Raw genomic sequence first — 22,454 nt, forward strand, 5'->3', positions numbered from 1 at the left:
AATGCAGTGACTCTGTGTATAGCATGGCATGATGTAATGCAGTGACTCTGTGTATAGCATGGCATGATGTAATGCAGTGACTCTGTGTATAGCATGGCATGATGTAATGCAGTGACTCTGTGTATACAGTAGCATGGCATGATGTAATGCAGTGACTCTGTGTATAGCATGGCATGATGTAATGCAGTGACTCTGTGTATAGCATGGCATGATGTAATGCAGTGACTCTGTGTATAGCATGGCATGATGTAATGCAGTGACTCTGTGTATAGCATGGCATGATGTAATGCAGTGACTCTGTGTATAGCATGGCATGATGTAATGCGCTCTTCCAAGATGCACTTAGCCATGATTATTCTGGAGACTTATGCCGCGCTTATAGTGCCGGCAACGGCGACGCGACCGGTGACGTCACCCGTCACCATTGCGATTGTTAAATGTCAAATTTAGGCGACGTCGCTGGCTACAAGGCAAGCAACATCATAAAGGGGGAAGGCAGAGGGACGGAGAAGCTCCTGATTGGCCAAAAGGGGAGACCGTCGCCGAAAAAATCAAATATCAGTGACTACCACATTTTTGGTAGTGCTGTCGCAACGTCGTTTTGTCGCCGTAGCGTGCAATATAAGTGCCAATGACAATGCATTTGTTTTGACGCGACGGTCGCGTCGCCGTCGCACAACCTTAGAGAGCAACAGACGTAGAAATGCCAGTAATAAGACAGCAAGGACCCTGTGAAGAAGGGTGAAAGGATGGGACTTTTTCACATAATATCCCTTCCAAAAATATTAGTTGGCAACCAAAGAACTTGGATGTGGGAGTATGGAAAGAGTGTGATGTTACACAATATTAAACAATCATAATCTGCCAAACCTTGAAGAAAAGCAATGAGAAAAAGTTAGGGAGAGACAGAGGGATAAAAAGAGAGACGCAGAAGCGGAGAGGCACAGAGAGAAAGTGAGGTCCAGAGGCGAATTCACATTGAGAGAAATGCAGCTGAACCAATAGGTGGACATTATTAAGATGAAGATGTTGGTTGCCTTGTCACTTCTGGCCCTCTCTGCCTACTGTCTTGTTAATAAAGGTAAGTTAATGGAGCTTCATTATTCCTGTAATGTTTCGGCCTCAGTAGAACCCATTAAGACTAATAACACATTTGATAATCCACCAATAACCATAGCAATTTCAAACATTCTAAAACATTAAAAATAATAATAATGGGAATGCTGAATTATGAATTTATGCCAAAGAAAACAAAGCATATGCATATCCCTACTTACCTTAATATGGCGTGATCATTTGCAATTCGGTATAAATAGTTACATATTTACATAGTAGATGAGGTTGAAAACAGACATACGTCCATCAAGTTCAACCTATGTGGGGTCCCGGTCGTAACTCTAGTCCTGGGCCCCAGGAAATATGTCTGCTGCGCTGGCACCCAGCATTTAAGAGGAGGGGGTAATTAGATTACAACACATAATGTCACACAGGTCGGCCATTTTAGCCTCAATGAGATGGTCTTTTAGCCTGTAACATAGGCATCCATCTTGATAGGTAGGGGAAACCGTCAGGCTTAACCGTTAATGTGCTGGCCAGGCTGCATCACAGTCACTTCTTTGGCAGAACGCATGTTACATCATTACTGACTCTTCCGCTGCTGGAATATACCCTGTGTTATCTGCATTCTCATTTTAATTTAGAAGTTCTCAACTCTCTTTATGATCAGTGAACAGTGTTTTATTGTGGGTCTGTTGTTTTGTTTGAGTGCAATGATTTGCTTCATCCCATTGATAAGTCGCTGCTTCATCTTCATTGAGCTTTTGTTATCTTCGATCCCCAGTCTCCTTCACTGTATCACAGCTCTTACTGTACATCCCCTCAGCTATAGGCCTGCAGATCGTCCTGCACAGCTCTGCACATTCAGTGCTTGTTCTTGTGTCTTCTTATTGTTTAATTTCTTGTCATTTCTACAACTGCTTTGTGCCATGTGATATTTTCTTATCCTCTTTTTTGTTGGCGATTCCTCCACTTGTGTCTCAGACCTGCTCTTCCATATTTAGGATACCCGCAGGTCTATCCCAAACATTTTTTTCATTCCCTTACTGTATTAGCTTCTGACCACCTCTGCTGGGAGTAGGGTTGTCAGATGGCTTCCATAAAGATACTGCAATGCGCTCGACATACGCGTGCACACAGACACACACTTGCTCCGTGCTGTTTCCTCCTCTCCCTGACCCCACCCCCAGGCTCCCGACACCTTCCTCCTGATTGGCTGCATTACCCAGCAGCAGCCAATCAGGATGGAGGAAGCTGCTCACCCCCCTAGCAACAGCCCTACTCTCTCCCTGCTCGGTGAAATCCCACGGCCCCCCAAGCCGATCAGGTCACTATGTCCAGAGTGGTAATACCGGTATACACATACATGTCCAGAGAGGTAATACCAGTATACACATACCCGCCCAGAGAGGTAATACCGGTATACACATACACGCCCACAGAGGTAATACCGGTATACACATACCCGCCCAGAGAGGTAATACCGGTATACACATACACGCCCACAGAGGTAATACCGGTATACACATACCCGCCCAGAGAGGTAATACCGGTATACACATACACGCTCAGAGAGGTAATACCGGTATACACATACACGCCCAGAGAGGTAATACCGGTATACACATACACGCCCAGAGAGGTAATACCGGTATACACATACACGCCCAGAGAGGTAATACAGGTATACACATACACGCACAGAGAGGTAATACCGGTATACACATACACGCCCAGAGAGGTAATACCGGTATACACATACACGCCTAGGGAGGTAATACCGGTATACACATACACGCCCAGAGAGGTAACACCGGTATACACATACACGCCCAGAGAGGTAATACCGGTATACACATACACGCCCAGAGAGGTAATACCGGTATACACATACACGCCCAGAGAGGTATTACCGGTATACACATACACGCCCAGAGAGATAATACCGGTATACACATACACGCCCAGAGAGGTAATATCGGTACACACATACATGTCCAGAGAGGTAATACCAGTATACACATACACACCCAGAGAGGTAATACCAGTATACACATACACACCCAGAGAGGTAATACTGGTATACACATACACGCCCAGAAAGGTAATACCGGTATACACACACACCCAGAGAGGTAATACCGGTATACACATACACGCCCAGAGAGGTAATACCGGTACACACATACACGCCCAGAGAGGTAATACCACATACATGTCCAGTATTATCTCTCGGTTTTTACTGGACAGTGTCCAAATACAGGACAGTCCAGTTCAATTCTGGACACCTGGCAACTCTGGGTGGCTATTGGACATGTCCACCCGCCTTTCCATGATGGACTTCCTCACATTTCCCAAGCCTCAGGCTCTCCAGCTTCAGAGTATGACCCATTATTCTAACACTTCTCTGAAATACGCTTCCCTCCTGCACTTTGTTTATACTCTGCCCCTAAAAAAAGAGCATTTTCCCATAACGTAACCTGGTATGTCAAAAGGGCCCCTGGTGTGCCATGACTTGCAAGTTACATCATTACTTTGCGAATTGGTCCATAGATAAGTGTCTATAAGAATAAGGCTTCATGTCTGCTAAACGGTGCTATTTGTCGCCGCGAGGTCATCATGACGCCGACGCCGGAGCCAAGGTAACGGGGCCGGGCGCGGAGAGAAGGGAACAGCCGGCAGGGGGGCGCAGGGAAACAAGATTGTGCTCCCCTGTCGTAATGAATCTGAGCCACCGCCTGTAAGGGTTTAATCATTCTCATGTTGAGTGATATGTAATAATATCTGCAGTGTTTGGAAACAGAGCCCTCTTGTGGCAGTTTATAGTTTCAACGCCTTACTACTTTTTAAAGGATGCAAATTAGCTCTCTTTGTCTCTCTCTTACACACACTCTCTCACACTCTCACTCTCTCTCTCTCACTCTCTCACTCTCTCACTCTCTCACTCACTCTCTCTCACTCACACTCTCTCACTCACTCTCTCACACACACTTTCTCACACTCTCTCTCACTCTCTCTCTCACACACACACACACTCTCACACACTCTATCTCACCCTCTCTCCCTCTATCCATCTCTCCCTCTCTCCCTCTCTCACTATCTCACTCTCTCATCTTTAAAAGAGAAGAAAATTGTGGATTTTCCTTTTTCAGACTAATCCTTGGACCAGAGGAACCAGCTGATCCGAGGCAGATTTAAATACGCAAAAGAAATGTGCCTTTTTCTACTCATTACTGCTGAAAACAGCACTTAACATAGCATCGTTAGTGAGCTTTGAAGATCCCCCGTTAACACTTAACATTAACTGAATGTCTCGCTAATTCACTAGCGGAACTATGTGGCTCTTCCCCCTATTCAGGTTATTCGGCAAACTGTAACAGAGCCGATCAGGGTATTTTAACACTCAAGATCCTATTGAAGTTGCTGTGTGATAATTACCACTATCTGCACTATCTCAGTTTAATGAATAACCCATTGTAAATCAATGCAGAGAAAAGGGGGTTATTTCAAAATGTCTGACACATTTTTTTTCGAGCACAATTGCCTCAAAAGGTAACAAACTGTTTCTAACATCTGATGCAGATTGTTAGAATCACTAAACGCACAATCTCAGCAAACTCTAACCCCAGCACCCACCACGTCATACATGCTGTATATATATATATATATTTGTATCACATTTAAAGTGTCGGTAGAGTTAATTTTGGAGTTGAAATTGGAGGTGAAGACTGAGGAAGATCTGGACTCTGCACAACAACAACTGTGCAACTGTGAGAACTTTACTTTCGATACGCAGTGATTCTTTGTACTCTTCCTATCCTCCAGTACCTGGGAAGTCTCTCCTCCTGCATCTCACTATGCCCTCCCTATTTCTTTTTCTGTTTACTGTTTTCTCACTCCTTTGTGAACGTCTCTGTTCTCTCCAACTTCCGCACTCCCCACTGCACCATTATTTATACACCTCTCTCCAAACAACTTCTTTACCCCTCAATAAAAAGCACCCACACAAATCCTCTATTCACACCCTTTATCTACTCCTTCCTGCTGCTGGGGATCTCCCCTAATCCTGAACCCAGACAAACACCCCTGATTTCACCCATGCCTCACTGCCATCTCTTCCCCTGTAAATTGTGTTAACCCTTTCATTTTAATGCTGACTAACCTTAAAACTCACCCCACAAATGAAGCATCCAAATATCCTGTACTCATGGCTATTGTCCCACACCCACAGTCACTCCTACCAACCATTGTGGCCAAGCACTGCCATCTACAGAACTTATTCCCTCACCCGCTGTCTCTGTAAGTCTCCCAACATACCACTTAGATTGTAAGCTCTTCGGGGCAGGGATTTCCTTTCCTATTGTCTGATTTTGCTACACGTATTTTATTATTATAATTCCCGTACTGTATTCTTTGTGAAGAGCTGAGTACACTTTTGGCGCTATATAAATAAAGACATACAATACAATCAAAAGGATTGCAAATGAGTGTGGCCCAATGTATACAACAAAAGACAAAGATATCCAATGCTACATCCAATGTGACAAAATACATAGTTAAATATTTCAATGTTAATATTCTCATGAATAAGGGTCATTTAGTTAAACCCTTTGGCCAAAGCATTATAACCCTACAGCCACGTCACGGCATGACCAGTATGCAGTTCCTAATACTACCTGTGATTGTTAGGCAGGTAATATAGTAAGCGCAGGCGTGCGGGCTCGCGCACGGAGTTGCGCATGCACGTGGCGTGTGCGTTTAGTGCCTATAGGCCAGCGGTGACGCGTGCGGATAGGAGGCGTGGCCATATGACGTCACAACGGTAGGCCGCACTGTGATTGGCTCACAGTGTCACGTGGCGCGGCAGCCGCTCGGAAATACAAATTTCTTTGTACTTCCACACAGCTGCCACGCCAAGGCTGTCTGCCGTGAGCGCTTTGGCGCCGGATAAACTGATATAGAGAGACAGGTATTCATCATTGCCTCACGCGTGGCCACGCGCGCAAGCGCTTAGTGTAATACCAGCCGTAGAAGTCGGAAATGTATGTCACCCATCGCCTGCTGTGAACTCGTTAAAATTGCTTGACACAGATTGAAGGGAGAAAAAGTGATGCACAGAGGTGCATCATTTAATACATCTCAATATAATTAAGGGTCGGCACTTGTAATGTGTTTTGGTTCTAAATTTTGTTTTATTATTATTTTTTTTTCAATAATGGGAAAAAAAACTCCAAATAATCAGGAGTTTTCAAAATTTTCACACAAGCCTTTTTTGTCTGTGAACCGAAAAAAATCTCCTGTTTAAAAATAAAATAAAAATACATAAATCCAAGAATAAGCCTTTCTCCGGTTCTGGCTCGATTTTTGCTCACTTTCAGAAATTTGTTCCGAACAAACTTCAACAGTCGGCATTCAAACCCACAAACCTACCCATACTTGATTATAATCTATACGTCATATAAATCCTCCTCTTACTCCTCCTATTTACTGTTACATTCACTACATCGCAAGCCCATGTACAAAGGGGAAAAACGTGGAGCAAAGACCTTAATATATACTGATGCTATAAAATGATCGAGCCAGGAAGCACTGACGAAGCACTACGTGCGAAACGCGTTGAGGTCACGTGGAGCTGCCCCTGTGGACCTGTATTCCTGCGGAGGTTGTGCATGGAGAGTGCGAGTGTCCCTGCTGTTATATAAGTGAGTATTGGGTCCTTATATCAGCAGTGAGATTACTTGCCCCTCCACCTCCCTAATATCAGTTGGTTTTAATGTTTTTTTCTATTGCCATTATTGTGTTGTGCACCATTGTTATTGTTTGACCCCCGGGGTCATTATAAATTCTTTGCCACTCAGTGCGCCATTCTGCCTTTGTTTTATGTTATCTGTGAGCTCCCCGCGAGGAGCTCACATTTTCAGGGGGTGTGGAGTCCCTTAGGCAGACGGCACCAAGAGGGCTTTCATTTTAAAAGACAGCACCAGCGCGCAGTGACACTGCAGTACCCACCTGTACTGAAGCAGGGGTATTCTGAAAACCTCACCTGTTGGGGGATCTTGAGGGCCCCTGGCTTAGCTTAATGTCACGTTAAATCACTTAATGAAGCTTTATGGATCTGGCCGTTAATGTCTGTATCAACCAAATGCTTTGAAATATTTACACAATAGTTACCTAAGCTCTGTTTTGATAACACTGTTTCTAAACTATATGCAGGGAGATTGATCACCCAGAATATTTCTCTTTGATGTTTGACTAATAATGGCAGTCCAATTTATTTAAAACTATTAATAGGAGAGAACAATAATTACTCGGTAACATTTGAATTCAGCAAAACCTGGAGAAGATGGAAACCGACTTATTTTAACAGAAAAAATCTCAGAATTGTCTGTGGGTGGCAGGGTGGAGAGATTGAATCTTTGAAAGGATATCTTCTTGTTTAACCTTAAAACATATTATGCCTGCTATGTGGGATTGCCCCTGTGAGCAGAGAGTAAATTTCCTGGTTTGCCTTTGTAACAGGGAAGCAACCCTGCTTCAATGTGGCTGCAATAGATAGCCTCAGTGGTCTGAGGAATCCAGCAGGGAGCTGGTTAATTGCAGCTAAAAACAATTAACCAGTCTCCACCTGGTTAATCAGAACAGTTTAAAAGCCCCCTGCTGTGAACAAACCAGGAGATTCTTGAGCACACAGGATTACTGTGTGCTGATTGCAAGACACGAGGGGAACAGACCAGGGTGCAGCAAACCCAGGAACTGACCAAAAGGTTGGCCCTCAACGAACACAAACACGGAAACAAAGACTGACCTGAAGGGCCATCTGCTTTGAGGCACCCTTTCAGACTTTGGGGTAATAGGCTGGTAAGGGGTTTATCCTCCCAGTCTTGCAGATAGGGACAGGGGAAGTAAGTATGCCCTTACACAGGGATAGGTGTTAGTTCTTTTGTATATTTTTGTATGCTGTGCATTGTTGAAAGGGACTGGTTAAATAAAGCCATGTTTTAATTTCCCAAAACTGTCTCCTTGTGTGTACGTCTGCACCTGCCTCTTAGTCTTTTAATGTAAATAAAAAGTGATTAGACGGAAGTTATAATGAAATAAGATGTGCATGCATTTCTCATCCTTTAATCGCCCTACTTACAGATGACAGACGCTTGCTTCAGGGCTCAAGAAACTTGAAAAGTCATGGAGGCAAGTTGTGCACTGTTTTTACTATTCTGTATTAATGTTTTAATATCACTAATCTTCATTTGTCTTTGTATTCCACTGTTCTCAACCTGTTCCACCTGTAAGATTACTAATTAAAAAGGCAGTCCAGCGTAATGGGACCATTTCCTTCCAAACTACAATGTCTCTTAAAGTAACTCAGGGCCACTGCTTTCAAGCAGATCAGCTACTGGATTGATGTTTACCTGCTTCACTAATGATGGTCCCATAATTACTTTAAATCAATGAACAGAGCGCAAAATTAGAAATAAATGACCTCTGGCTTTGAGGACAAGCAAACATTTTTATCACCAAAAGACATTAGATAAAGATTGCTAAAAACACTTCAATTTTTTTCTTTAGCGTGAAAAATGTGAAGTCTAAAAAATTATTTAAATATACTATTTAATTTGAGAAAAGTTGTCATAAAATTTCTAACTAACTCACTAAATATGCCACTGGTAGCCAAAGGGTTGTGAATAGAAAGGTGCTCTGCTCGGAGTTTAGACACCGATCTGCATGCTAATTCTTTGGATATCTTCTTCTATCAGCGGTGGCAATGACACGGAGTGCAGCAAACACGTTGATTAAGAGGAACAGGCGTGCATACGACTACTATGAAAGGTAATGGCTCCACGGGGATAGGTAGGGGCCTAAGAGGTGGGGTGTGGGCTTGAAGGGGATGCAGAAGGTTTTGGCCTGGTGAGGATATGGGGTAGAAGGTTTGGGCCTCAGAAGCAGGTATGGGCCTGGAGGGGGTGGGAGTGAAGAGGTATGGACCTGGGGGTGGCCTGGAGGGGGGTGCAGATGGAGGTATGGGCTAGGGGGTGGGGGGAGAAGGTATGGTCTTGGGGGGGATGGATAGATGGCCGAGGAGGGGGAAGGAGGTATGGGCCTGGGGGGATGGATGGCCGAGGAGGGGGAAGGAGGTATGGGCCGGGGGGGCGGGGGCTGGATGGATGGCCGAGGAGGTCACCCTGTCTTCTACATCAAAAGATTTTAGTTGGCTCACAAGCATCATTCCATCAGACCACTTCTTCTAATGCCAATATAAATAAAATAAACTAGTAAAGCGAATCACAAACTCTATAGAGCCTCAGGCATCTCCATTGTACATGGAGGCTGCAAGTAGAAGTGATGCGACTGCTACAAGCAATTACTTGTATTAGATCAAGGCTTCAACAAACGCATTGACTTTGATTCAACACTTCCAAGGTGTTGCCTCTTTTTCACAATCCCAACCCAATCTGGATATCAACATGAAGATGTTGATCCTCCCCTCCTGCTCTCTCTTTCCAGTTGGCAAAAGTGGTCAGTTGTCTTGCAATGACTTTCCATGGCTGCTATTGTCCACTAACAGTCGATGCCATCAGAACTAAGCACATCAAGTTACCTCGGGTATGTGTGATTGAGTCCAGAGAACAGCTGAAAGCCTGGACTCCTTATGATAACCTTACTATTGAGTGATACCAAAGTTAAGGTCTCTTATACCCTAGATAGTTTCTACAGCCCTGCATAGGTGACTGAGTTATATCAACCAGGATTCTTTTTCTTACACTGTAGATTATACCCCCGGATGAAGACTACATTGGAACTGAAGAAGGAGCAGTGCGAGACCTATTTTCCCTGTGGCCAGCTATCTGAATGGGTGGGCTTCTACCAGGCCTACCAGCATTACTTTGGCCCTGTCTAAACAATGCTTTAATAGGAAGGAGTAGGCGTGTGGCAATGTAAGAAAAAATGCAGTGAAAACAAACAGGAGAGATCTTCATAGATTCAATTGCAGTGTGCGAGCGCTTTCAAAATGTCAGAGACCGCTGCTTCAACTGCCTTCAATAAAGTTTTAGGTTTCAAAAGCTGTGTGCTGCCATTTCCCTGTTTTCCTACAATGTATCCTTATATTACTATGGTAACATTATCAATTGTACAATTTGCAGCTGAAACTGTTGGGAACATTGACAACAAATTATCACAAACAGGAAAGTGTTGCAAAGATCTTGCACTGCAGGGGAAGGTGGGATAAAACCTGCTGCAGAAATCAAAGGATGCTCAGCATATCAAAACTCATAAAAAATGGCATTACATTGAATAAAATAATAAAAACAAGTTACTATTATTTAATACTACAGAACTGATTTATTAATATAAACATATAAGATTTCACGTTTTGCTGCTTCTTTAGAAGTCCAGGTAGAAATGGGGAGCGCAGGTATATGTGGAAACAGACATACATACAGTTCTGCAATATGTCTTGTGATTTTAAGGTAATTAATTCTTCCCAAATCCAATGAAATTTGTAGTCACAAATTTCAATGTCTTTAAGTGCACATAGAGGTATCTTTATACTGCTGTACCAGGCATTTTCCACAGGTGGAGGTGGACAGGGAACACAGCTGGCCAGGTAAGACCGTGATGTGGTAAGATGAAAGACCAGAGATAGTGCAGACTGATAAGAGACTTTATAAAATATTATTGTATGATAATAAAACACACTCACATGGTGTCAGATCAAATTAGACATTTTGAGCAATAGATCGATGCCGGAGGCTGGGAACTGGAGCGGTCACCCAAGGCTCTGCTGGGCTCGCGTAGGCCGTCTCCGTGCTTCCGGGCTTGAATCCCCGTTTGATCAAAGGAGGCAGGTCTCTCTGTGAGCAGAAGGTACTGTGTGTGACGTTCCAGTCGGTGAACACACTTAACGCGTTTCAACATAGACAAGTTCTCATCAGGAGTCTACGTTGAAACGCGTTGAGTATGTTCACCGGACGTCACACGCAGCAGTGAGGCCTATAAAAACTTGTGTTACTTGTACACACCACCTGGTCAGGGATTTTATTTTTTTGTCCAGGAATTTTTACTTTTTGGAGAGGATTTTCCAGGACATTTAAGTTTAAAAGCAGGAAATCCAATATTTGAAAGTGGGAACGGGCTATGGATGCTTACTGACTCGTTCATTGTAGGGATGAACAACCTACAATTCATTCAGTGTAGGGATGAGCATCATTGCATGATGGACAACCCAGTCCCTCTGCAGAAGCGGAGAAGGTTTGCTCAGCGGAATGGCCGATTTCTGCACCCATAGTAACAGGGCACGCATCGTTGCTTCCTTCAGCAAGATTGTCGATACACAACTCTCTGATTGGAGTAGCAAGATGGCCGACACCCGTGGGCTTATTCTTGAGGTGTAGCGGGATGTGGCCTATTCACAACCCGCTATATGAGTACCAAGATGGTGGATATTTTCCCATGAATCAGAACGATAGAACGTGACGCTTTTCCAACATGAACCGGAAGCAAAACCTGTTGAGCCCCCTGGAAGCGGAAACACATTGCACCTGAGACGGGTTATATGGTGAAGTGAGCGGGGAACTAAGTGATCCGGTAACCGAGGAGGTGAGGGCCGGATTGTCATGCGTTAACCCTTTACCGTGTCTGTGTCTCTCTAATACAGAGGAGCAAAGAAAATGTGCCCTTGGAGTCAATACATTCTTCGGATTAAAAGGCGATAGCTATTGGAGAATATATATGCACACATACACAGCTATATTTATGAGTGCGAGTACACGTTCGTGTTTATTTCACTTAAAACATTAAAATAATGTTATGCATGATGTATAAAAATGTAATGATATGTATATATATATTTATATATATATATACACACGTGTGTGGTGTGTGTGTGGTGTGTGTGTGGTGTGTGTGTGGTGTGTGTGTGGTGTGTGTGTGGTGTGTGTGTGTGTGTGTGTGTGTGTGTGTGTGTGTGTGTGTGTGTGTATGTATATATATATATATATATATCAAGATTATTATAATGTAAGATTTTCACATGTATTTTCAGCACAAATATTGGTGAAACAAAATAATTTGCACACTGCATAATTCCTTTTTATTCATACTACATTTATAATCGTTGTTTGGAATTCAAAGTAACACACATGCATGTATAAAAATATCAACAGGCGCTACTCTGTAGAGTTATCAGTAACCATGTCATTTCTAAATGTAGCTATAATGGCATCCAGTTAAAAAGGCTTAATAGAAGCATATCATACTACACTATTTGTGCAAAAATACAAATGATATAAAATAGCTAAATTACTGTGGGCAACTACATTATGTTAATATAAATAACTCCACATATTTCAGTGTTACACATCTATTAATCATCTTATCTAACAAAGGGCATAAGAAAAGTCAAAATAATCCAAAATAAAGATGTGCGCAAACCTGTGTGACTGACCAACAAACAGGGAAAAGGAAGAAAAAAAACAATAGTGTAATATGTCTTAAAAAGATAAATATTAGGCAGCAAGTTGGTATTGCGTTTGCAAACATCAGCTTCAAGTAAGCATATGGGTTGCGGTTTTTCTAGTTAGCGTGCAGTTGGTCTGCGTATTCCTTTCTTTTTATCTGGATCCTCCCTGCATTAAGGATACTTGCTGATACTTGCAGAAAGTGCTTTACTTGTTAGGCCTCGGATATAGTGGGCGTGCGACGGAGCGCGCGCCTGTCGGCTGAGCGATCTGGGGACTGAGATCCACAGCGACGGGGTGGCGTGACGTAACGAGGTTGGTTCACCCTCATTTGCTGAACCGTTCACGTGACCCGGACGTCGCGAGACAAAAATAAATTCTCTTGTCTCCTGAAAACTATGTGACACTTCATCGCGCGCTCTATGGCCTGCCTCATAGAGGTGCGGCCTGTTCGCGCCGCGTCCACTCACACTATAGACGTGGCCTTGGGTTTATAGCTCAGGTTTAGATCAAAAAGCAACATGCCAACTCGATTGAAATTTGCTAAACATAATAAAGGCATTGCAAAGGTTAAAGGGCCAACCCCACCTAGTACCAAAGTGAACTAATGCCAGCGCCATGTTTATGGGTCACATTTGTGTGATTGCTTTTTGTTTCCAAAATCTGACACGCATGTTGAAATCCTGTTTTAAAGTTAGATTGTAAACTTGTGAAGTTTGATTTGCTATTACACTTGTGTCTGATGTTGCTGCGTGTTCAGTGAGAGTGTTCAGTGAGGCAAAATTTACCCCTCTCCTCCCCTTATATTTTATTTGCTCTCTGATCGGGCTAGGGTAGGCTAAGGGAGAAGAAAACACTTATTTGACACACTCCCCTATGCGATTATAGTGGGGGCGTGTGCCTCTCGCCCGAGCGATAAGTGAAGGGCGATTGGGAAGGTATAGCGGACACGTCACCAGGCTGGTTCGCCCTCATTGGCTGAACCGCTCATGCACGAACGATAAAATAGTTTGTATTTTCAAAAAACTGCCACGCGGTCGCTCTGCATCGCTAGCACAGTCGTGCGCACTGAGTGGCCTCATACGGAATCAGACTGTTTATGTCGCGACTATAATCTCAGCCTTATTCAAAGGCCCCTAAGAAATGCAAATTGTAATTAATTTGCACAGCACCAAGATCAGTCAAATCGTTGCTATTAGCATGGTTACATTAGTTAATCGAAGCCGGTTAGTGTGCTACATTCTTTACAAAATAATGTTTCTTGGCTTATTTAGTGAGGTTGCTATTTCAAATTATTACAGCATTTAATGCCATTACTCCCCTTTGTTCTACATTGAATAAGAGAGCAGTTCACTTTAGTTACTTTGACTTTTCTGGAAGCGACTTCAAATGTCTTAGGCCTCGGCCATGCTCCCTGCTGGCGTGCTGAGGCGCGCTGAGGCTCAGGGAAAGCGGGTGCTTTCCCTGGCCTTGCGGTTGCTTACCGCACGCGCTGTCAGCGGGCCTGCAGGGGGCGGACGCGTCACTGGCCGGGGGCGGGCCAGTGACGTCACGGAGCTGGTTCGCCCTCATTGGGCGAACCGCTCACGTGACCGGCCTGTCGCGCCGGCAAGCGGGGGAATTTTAAATTCCCCTAAGACCTGCGCTTCCGCAAGCGCGCGGAAGCGCAGGTGAGCCCCTACTAAAGCCGCTCTAATTGCGGCTGTCGGGGCTCAGTGCTGAGCGGGAGCGCTCGTCAGCACGCTTCCGCAAGCAAGCAGCAAACATGGCCAAGGCCTTATTCCTAGTAGAAAATACGGTGATGTTAAAGGTGGTACTTCTGTGTTCTAATGCTTTTATTGCTGTGTTCTCTCTCTTTAGCATTGTCCCTTTGTATTTCAGGTTGCTGTTTTTCTCAGCGGAGTGGGTGGAAAGAGGGCGCCTGCGGCAAGATGGGGCGCCGATCCACTTCATCCACCAAGAGTGGGAAGTTCATGAACCCCACAGATCAAGCGCGTAAGTGTTACTAGATGTGTTACTGATGGAAAGATCTTGTGAACCAGAACTCTTCAACTAGTTTAATATTTCCCAATCGTTTTAAACTTGGTCCCCCATAAATTCTATTGATAAGAATAAGAATAGTGCCCAGAGGAACCCATTATTTGGGTTATTGATGCAGGGAAACTGCCCTATTTGTCTCACTCCCTTTGTGGCACTTTTCGTCCTACTCCTTTGTCACAATATTGTAGAAGCTGTCATAGGTGTACAGCAAGTCTTGATAACGTAAAATGCAAAGCAGTAACAGTACTTCAGTGTATTTATTATCTATATCTCAAACACAAACTTTTACATCATATATTCTTAAAAAGTCCATAGACAATGGAAATAGGTACACTTGTTGTGGGTACATTTATAGAAAAAAGAGATCGGTGTTTCATTCTTGTTCTTAAACAGTGCTTCATTTAAGTACTAGTGGGGTGCATGGACTCTGTGCCTAATTCAGTGTTTTTCAGCCTTTTTCTTACTAAGGAACCCCATAATTATATTGTGAAATTCTGAGGGACCCCCAACCCTCTCTAATAGCGCGTCTGAGATCAGATGCATTGTCAAGCCTTGTGTATTTGGTACGATTTTCAAATCACCTGTGAATTGCAGGGGAACCCTTTAGGGCTGTGGGGAACCCAATGGTTCCTATGAACCCCTGTTTGAAAAATACTGACCTAGTTTCTAATTTTAAGTATATTGCATTTCTCCTACATTACTTTCTACGTTTGGCAGCTTCTTACATGGGTTTCTTAGATAATTGAAATCCAAACTATGTATGAGTACACCCCAAATTGTTACTTCCCAACATTGATACCGATTATCACAGCTCCCTCATTTCCTGTATACCATGGGTCCTATATCTCCCAATCGCAATGGAAGCATGCAGCGAGTGTATCCGGCCTCCATTTCACTATGGTCAAAGTTTTTTATTAAAGTTTGTACGTTGCTTTTAGTACATCAAGGTATTAACTCGAGACTCTACACACATCTCTTTCTCTAACTATCTTACATTGTCAACTTCTGCAGGAAAGGAGGCAAGGAAGAGGGAACTGAAAAAGGTAAGATATATTCTTATCGTATGTCCCACCACTTTAACCCTTTTGCTGCCAGTTAAGTAAAGCTACGTGTTGCAGCAAAAGAGTTAAAGGTGCAGTCACCCATGCGTGTCCATTTAGAGCAGGGGTGGGCAATTCCTGTCCTCATGGGCCACTGTCAGGTTTTCAGGATATCCCTGCTTCAGCATAGGTGGATCAGTCGAAGACTGAGCCACTGTTAGAGCCACCTGTGCTGAAGCAGGGATATTCTGAAAACCTGATCTGTTGGTGGCCCTTAAGGACTGGTGTTGGCCGCCCCTGGTGTTGAGTATGTCTGTTTTCACTGCTCGCAGGTTTTTGAGATGTTTTATTCCTAAACAAATGGAGCCTAAAACTGAAATGATCATGGCTGCTAATCATGATCGCACCATGGGGATGCTCATGGAAGAGACGTCAAAATCCAGATCAAATGTTTTCTTAGGAAATAAAATGCCGTTCACTGGATGTCGAGGCGACAAGTGTTCCAGCCCTCGTGACATTTGGTGACGTCTGGTGAACGTCATAATGGCACCCACGGAGTTAACCAATGTTTCTGCCCTACTCCCCACCGTCTAAGAACGTCACATGCCATTGGCTCTGACTGTTGTATCAATTCCCCTCTCTTTTTCACTGTAGAACAAGAAGCAAAGGATGATGGTGAGAGCGGCTGTGCTGAAAATGAAAGATCCAAAGCAGATAATCCGGGACATGGAGAAACTTGATGAGATGGGTGAGTACTAGATAGAGAAGATAACCTTGGAAACGAGTTACTTAAGTAGAACATTCTGAGACAATTATGACTCTGCTGCTGCGGCCCAGCCACACACCATTTTCAGCTTTTGTCTATCCACTGCTGGGTGAAGGCGTCCCCAATGATCTTCCATGTACTGCGGTTGCAGGCCTCTCCTCCACATTTTCTGATCTTCATCCTCCGATCTTACTTTTGGCCATTGTCTTGGTCTTTTTAATTCCCTTGGAATCTAGTCGGGTACCATCTATGTCCAACAATGGTAATTTCTTCTTGCTTTGTGCTATTTTAATTTCTTCCCCCTTGTCATGATGCCAGACTCTTGTTGGGTTTCAAACCTTTCAATCTTTTTCCTGTCGCTTTGGGTAATACCCAGCATGCATCTCTCCATACTTTGAGTTGTCTGAAGCTTCTGAATTATTATTTAGGTTCCACATGTCACATCCATACACGAACACAGACAGATGTACACTGTTCAAAAAACGTTCCTCTTGAGGTCCAGTGGAAGGTTCCCTTGAAAGATTGTCTTGTTTCTTGCAAATGCCTCCATCCCGTCTTCATTCTCCTTTTGATTTAACTGAAAAAGTTGCCATCCGTTGTTAGTTGCCGGGCAAGAGAAACACAGTCTTTGGCTTGCAGTTCTATCCCATTTATTTAGATCTTTCCAAAGTTTACTAATTACTTGAACATCACTTTGTTCTCGCAGAGTTATCTGCAAGTCGCAGGTGACTGCAATATTCACTGTTTATTTTGATTAGGAAGAAAAATCCATCTAATGTCTTTAAAAAATTATTATTCGCGTGTTGCTTTGGAAAACTTTTGTGACATGGTCATCCCCCGTCGCTCTGCCTCGCTGATCCTTATCTTGCTTGTATATCTTCATGTAATCTAATGGTTTATGTGGCATTCTCGTAAACGTTCTTTTTAATATCGGCACACTGTCGCCTTCCTGCGTTTAGAACCGCCGAGGTATAGACGATCAAATGTTTTTTTTCCGTAATCTGCGAATCGGAGCGGGAGATCGTTTTTATTACTTCGGGAAATCGCTTCGTGTGCGATTCGGATGTGGCTCATTGTGTCTTATCCACAGTGAAATCCCGCCCGTTCTCTCGGCTGGGAGAAAGTCCACGTTCTGTTGCAGCCGATGAGTGAGAATCTTCATAAAAAAATCTTGAGTGGTTGGACGTAAACCGATTTGGTCTGTAGTTCCTGAGGTCCTCTTTCTTGTGGAAAAGGATATTTAGGGCATTGCTCAATTTGTCTGGAATGTTCCTGTTCTTCAAACGGCATGTAAACCAGTTTGCAATGATTTTCTCTACTTTTTCCCCCGTCTTCTTTAAATATTTTGGTTGTGATTCCATCTTCCCTGGAAGTGTTACCATTCTTCGTGGATTTTATTGCTTTTGCCACTTCTTATATAAGAACGCAATGGTACACAGTTGGGGGTTTCTTCTCACTGTTTCCCTCTTGGATTATGCCCTGTGTTCTCATACAATTTCTTGTAGAAGTCATCAACTCTCTTTATGATACGTTACATAGTAGATGAGGTTGAAAAAATACATATGTCCATCAAGTTCAACCTATGCTAAATTAAGACGACAGATACTTTATCCTATATCTGTATTTATAGTATTTTGATCCAGAGGATCGAGTGCAAGGTCTTTTTATTGTTGTTCCGTTGTCTTGTTTGAGTTTAGTGATTTGCTTTTTCCTAATCATAAGTCCCTGCTTCGTCGTCTTTAAACTTTTTGTTTCCTTCAATAGTCTTCCTCACCATATCAAAGTACAGTACTATCTTCTTACATCTTCAGTTATACGTTTGTGGATCGTCGTGCACAGCACTGCGTATTCAGTACTTGTTGTTGCGTCCTGGGATTGCTTCATTGCTTGTAGTCTCTGGAGTCATTGCTTTGTCATCAGATATTTTCTTATCCTGTTTTTTGTTGGCAATTCCTCCAGGTTTTTTTTTTCCCCGCGCTTTCAACTGCAATCTTCATAAGTTCTTCATAATCGTTTGTGTCTTTGACAAAGCACCATGCGAAACATGTTAGAGAACTTGCAAGCACCACGTGTTTTTGTATTTTAATCAACAAACATCGTTCTTGGTCACCACGTTCAGCGTTATCTTTTTTGGCTGGGCACCGGCTTTTTCCTGTTTGGATCCTTCCCCCTGCATATTCGATGTTTGGGAGCACGTCTGGCAGGAACCTCCGTTCGGGCTGAGGATCGTGGAGGACCGTGAGTAATTGGACTATGCTATCCACATTATTTGTTATGCTGTTCATCATGCCAGTGGATTCTGCATCTTGCGCATACCCTTGGCGCTGGTGGTGTTAGGTACCGCTGATAGCCCTTCACCGGAGACCCGCGATGTCCTCACTCCACCCTGCACAGGGTTTAGTTACATTTTTACTGACCGGCTCGCGGTCTTAATCACTTGCCCACATTCGCAAAGATTTGCGGATTCCACAAGATTCCTGCTTTACAGTGTTATACACCACTCCTGTGGCCCAATGATTGTTATCCATACTGTGGTTTTTTGATGCACCGGACTGTGGGACTGAATACAGCTCAACTTTTCACATAGATTTAAACACTGTTTACGGAGGTTATTTGCTGGGACGGATTGCACCCTGAGGGTCTCTCACATTATGCTAATATTCATATAGGCTCATGTTGTCTCTCCAGAGTTTAACCCTGTGCAGCAACCACAGCTCAACGAGAAAGTCCTGAAGGACAAGCGGAAGAAGCTGCGCGAGACCTTTGAACGCATTCTGCGTCTGTACGAGAAGGAAAACCCTGAAACTTACAAGGAGCTGCGGAAAATAGAGGTGGATTACGAGCACAAGCGGGGGCTGCTCAGCCAGTATTTCGATGCGGTCAAGGTAAGAGTGCCCACACTCGCAAGTACTCGCAACCCTTCTCCGTGGATCACCCACAGCTGGCCTGCAGACAGTTTGTTCACTTCATGTTTGAGCTTCTACAGATATAGCAGCTGTATTATTTCTAGGAGCAATATATCAGGCTACAATGCAGACTATTACACAGGGATTCAGTGGCAGTGTTGGTGCAGAATATCCCACTAGAAGGAGCAGCTACATCTTTATGTTTCAGAAACACAGTTAAAAAAAACTCTATTGTAAGACAGGCATTTGTCTGGGGTTCAACACAGCAATCCCCCCAAAACCAACATTAATGAAGCTGTTGAGTCCTACTTGATAAAATTCAAAGAGACTTATCAGAGAAGCTCAGAATAAGATCACAACTCTGTCTCCTTGAAGTCTCCATGTGAGAATAAGCAGCAGATTGCCATAAGAACACTTTACTGCAGCCTAGGGCCTTCTTAAAGAAATAGTTCCCTTAGTACAGCAATATTACATTCCCCCTTTCCCCCTTCTCTTTATATGTAAAGCCTGTGACAATGTATAATTACACTTTCTTACCTAAGCTGGCAAACGTTTGGTGCTCCTGTTATAAATGTGTAACAATCCCGATTTGTGGGACTAACAAAAGGGCTGCTTAGTCAGTGTAACTCAGCAGCTACAATGTATCCTTGTGTTACTAAGGTAACATTATCTATTGTTACAGTTTACAGCTCAAACTGCTGGGAAATTTGGCAACAAATTCTCACAAACAGGAAAGTGTTACAAACATCTTACACTACTTGGGAGGTGAGCTGGAATTAAAAAAAATGCTTTAATACTCATTAAAAATGTAGTTAAAATTTGAATTAAAAAAAATGCAGTAAGTATTATTTAATACTACAGAACTGATTTATTTAAAAAAACAACATAGGATTCCACCTTAAGCTGTTTTAAGACTTTCAAGAACAAAACAGTCGAGTGCAAATAGCACTAATAAGGCGTGAAACAAATTAATCGTGGTGGTGAGAAATAATTATGAAAGACACACATGAGACTAACTGTATATAAATATATGTATCCGGTCCCAGGAGGTAGTGCTGCTCCCAGACAGGACTCGAACCAAGTCCAGAAGAGTAGCAGCGAATAGGATTCCGGAGTGCAAATACGTCCAAGGACGTGAATAGAAAAAAATATACAAAAATAGCGCAGTAAGAAAGAACAATTGCAGTGTGACTCAAGTATTGGGAATAATCCCCTCGCATTTTCCGTGACGTGTATAAGCAGTGAGGTTATCTAGTAACCGACTCTTCTGGCCATGCAGGCATCCATCAGGATAGGTAGAGAATTCAATGGCAATTGGATGAAGCGGAGGGGGGTCCCACATGGAAAGGAAACGAAGCTAAAATGGTGCAAATTGCTTTATAAATTAAACAACACAAAGTAATGCACTCACATAGGAAACATCAGTGTAGGCGTTCTGACCACCCACAGTCTGGAGAGTACACAGCACGTCCTCTCCACCGGTGCTCCCGCTGCTACGGCCGTTTGAGCGGGTGATGTCATCAACCGGTGATAAGGGAACCAATTCTCAGCTGCAAGTCCCCCCAGAGTTAAACACCCAAATGATGTTCCAAATGCCAGCGTCACTCCGCCCTACGCGTTTCACTCATATTGAGCTTCCTCAGGGGCTTATCAGAGTTTAAGACTGTCAAGGGCTGGCACTCTCTGGGCCCTTATCACGTTCATGGAACGACATGAGATTAATGCTCGTTTTCTACTGGAAGACAGAAGTGGAGCTGCCTACACCTCCATTTGAACCCCAGGGGGGCAGTTGCAAACTTGTGATCACTACCCTATGAGCTTAGGATGGAGGAGGGAGGTACAAGAAACAGATAATGAACTAAATAGAATAGATGGAGATGGGGAAATAGCAAGGGGTCATGCAGGTAGAATGGGGGCAGTTGCAAGTTTGGCATGCAGGGAAACACCCATATTAAATACAGATAATACTAGAAAACTTCTAAAGATTAAACCCAATTCGCGTAAAAGGCAGGAGCAGATAAGATATAGTACAGACTGGAAGAAAAAAAACTTAAATGCATGTTTGCTAATGTAAGAAGCCTAACAGATAAAATGGGGGAGCTTTAATTAATAGCTACAAGGGAGCAGTATGATATCATAGGCATTACTGAAACATGGTGGGATAAAACTCATGACTGGACAGTTAATTTAGAGGGTTATTTCCTTTTCCGAAAGGATCGAGTAAATAGAAAAGGCGGAGTATGTTTATATGTTAAACCGGATCTAAAACCTGTTATAAGGGAATATATTTGAGGGAATGATGACTATGTAGAGACCTTGTGGATATAAATTAGCAGTGGAGGTAAAAGTACAAAGAAAATGTTTGTAGAGAGATGCTATAAACCACCAAATATCTGCGATTTGAGGAAGCCAAAATATCTTGGCTTCGAGTGTTTGACATCACTGCTGTTTGTTCAAATTAGATCACGTGGTCTATTGAATATCTCACATGATTAATGCATTGCTATTTATGATTCTCGTTAATAACTACTGTTTGATACTATACTCTGTTTCATTTTTTTATTTTTTAACATATTACACATACGAGGACTATTCTTCCAACATTGCTAGAAAGGTAGTGGAGGAAATGCAGGAACTTAGATTCTTAGTCAGAAGGGACGGAGGCATCATATCAGAATTATAAGAAATCTAACTAGGTTGAACTTGATGGACGGCTGTCTTGTTTTCAATCTCATCTACTATGTAACTGTAACAAAAGTTGCAAAAGGGCACTCAAATTAGCATTAATGGATAATGAAAAAATGATTGCGTTAGAAAGTAAGATCAACCATTAAAAGTTCTTGAAGTACCTCTTAATATAAAAAAAAAAGAAATAGAAAATAAAATATAAGACCCTTTCAGTGTGAGATGGGCAGGCAGATTATTGGAGATAAGGAAAAAGTATTAAACAAATTCTTTATTTTCCTCTGTTTAGCAGGGACGAATCAATTGCAATAGTAGTGCCGCAGGAGGAAGCCACAACCTCTATATTAACGAATAATTGGTTAACTGAGGAAGAAGTTCATAGGCGGCTTGATAAAATGAAAGTAAATAAGGCACCTGGCCCCGATGGCATACATCCAAGAGTTCTTAAGGAGTTAAATTCCGTAATAGCCAAACCATTAATTTAATATTCAAGGACTTCATTTCC

At 43.0% G+C, this 22,454-nt stretch overlaps 2 protein-coding genes across 2 annotated transcripts in view; both read left to right on the top strand.

Moving 5' to 3' along the window:
- Window positions 1–882: 882 nt before the first annotated feature.
- On the top strand, window positions 883–10,127 carry LOC142468463 (osteocalcin-like). The gene is made up of 4 exons (XM_075575068.1): window positions 883–1,081; window positions 8,197–8,244; window positions 8,811–8,883; window positions 9,823–10,127. Exons 1-4 carry the CDS (start codon window positions 1,021–1,023, stop codon window positions 9,950–9,952), a joined length of 312 nt encoding a protein of 103 aa, XP_075431183.1. The 5' UTR covers window positions 883–1,020; the 3' UTR covers window positions 9,953–10,127.
- Window positions 10,128–11,553: 1,426 nt separating this feature from the next.
- Window positions 11,554–22,454, top strand: part of WBP11 (WW domain binding protein 11) — a 28,945-nt gene continuing 18,044 nt past the window's right edge. The window contains exons 1-5 of the mRNA XM_075574058.1: window positions 11,554–11,652; window positions 14,394–14,507; window positions 15,564–15,595; window positions 16,247–16,340; window positions 19,047–19,243. Coding sequence (XP_075430173.1) covers window positions 14,444–14,507; window positions 15,564–15,595; window positions 16,247–16,340; window positions 19,047–19,243 — 387 coding nt within the window. The 5' untranslated portion in view covers window positions 11,554–11,652; window positions 14,394–14,443. The remainder of the gene's footprint in view (window positions 11,653–14,393; window positions 14,508–15,563; window positions 15,596–16,246; window positions 16,341–19,046; window positions 19,244–22,454) is intronic.

This window comes from Ascaphus truei, chromosome 17, assembly GCF_040206685.1.
Source record: "Ascaphus truei isolate aAscTru1 chromosome 17, aAscTru1.hap1, whole genome shotgun sequence".
NCBI classification, from domain to species: Eukaryota; Metazoa; Chordata; class Amphibia; order Anura; family Ascaphidae; genus Ascaphus; species Ascaphus truei.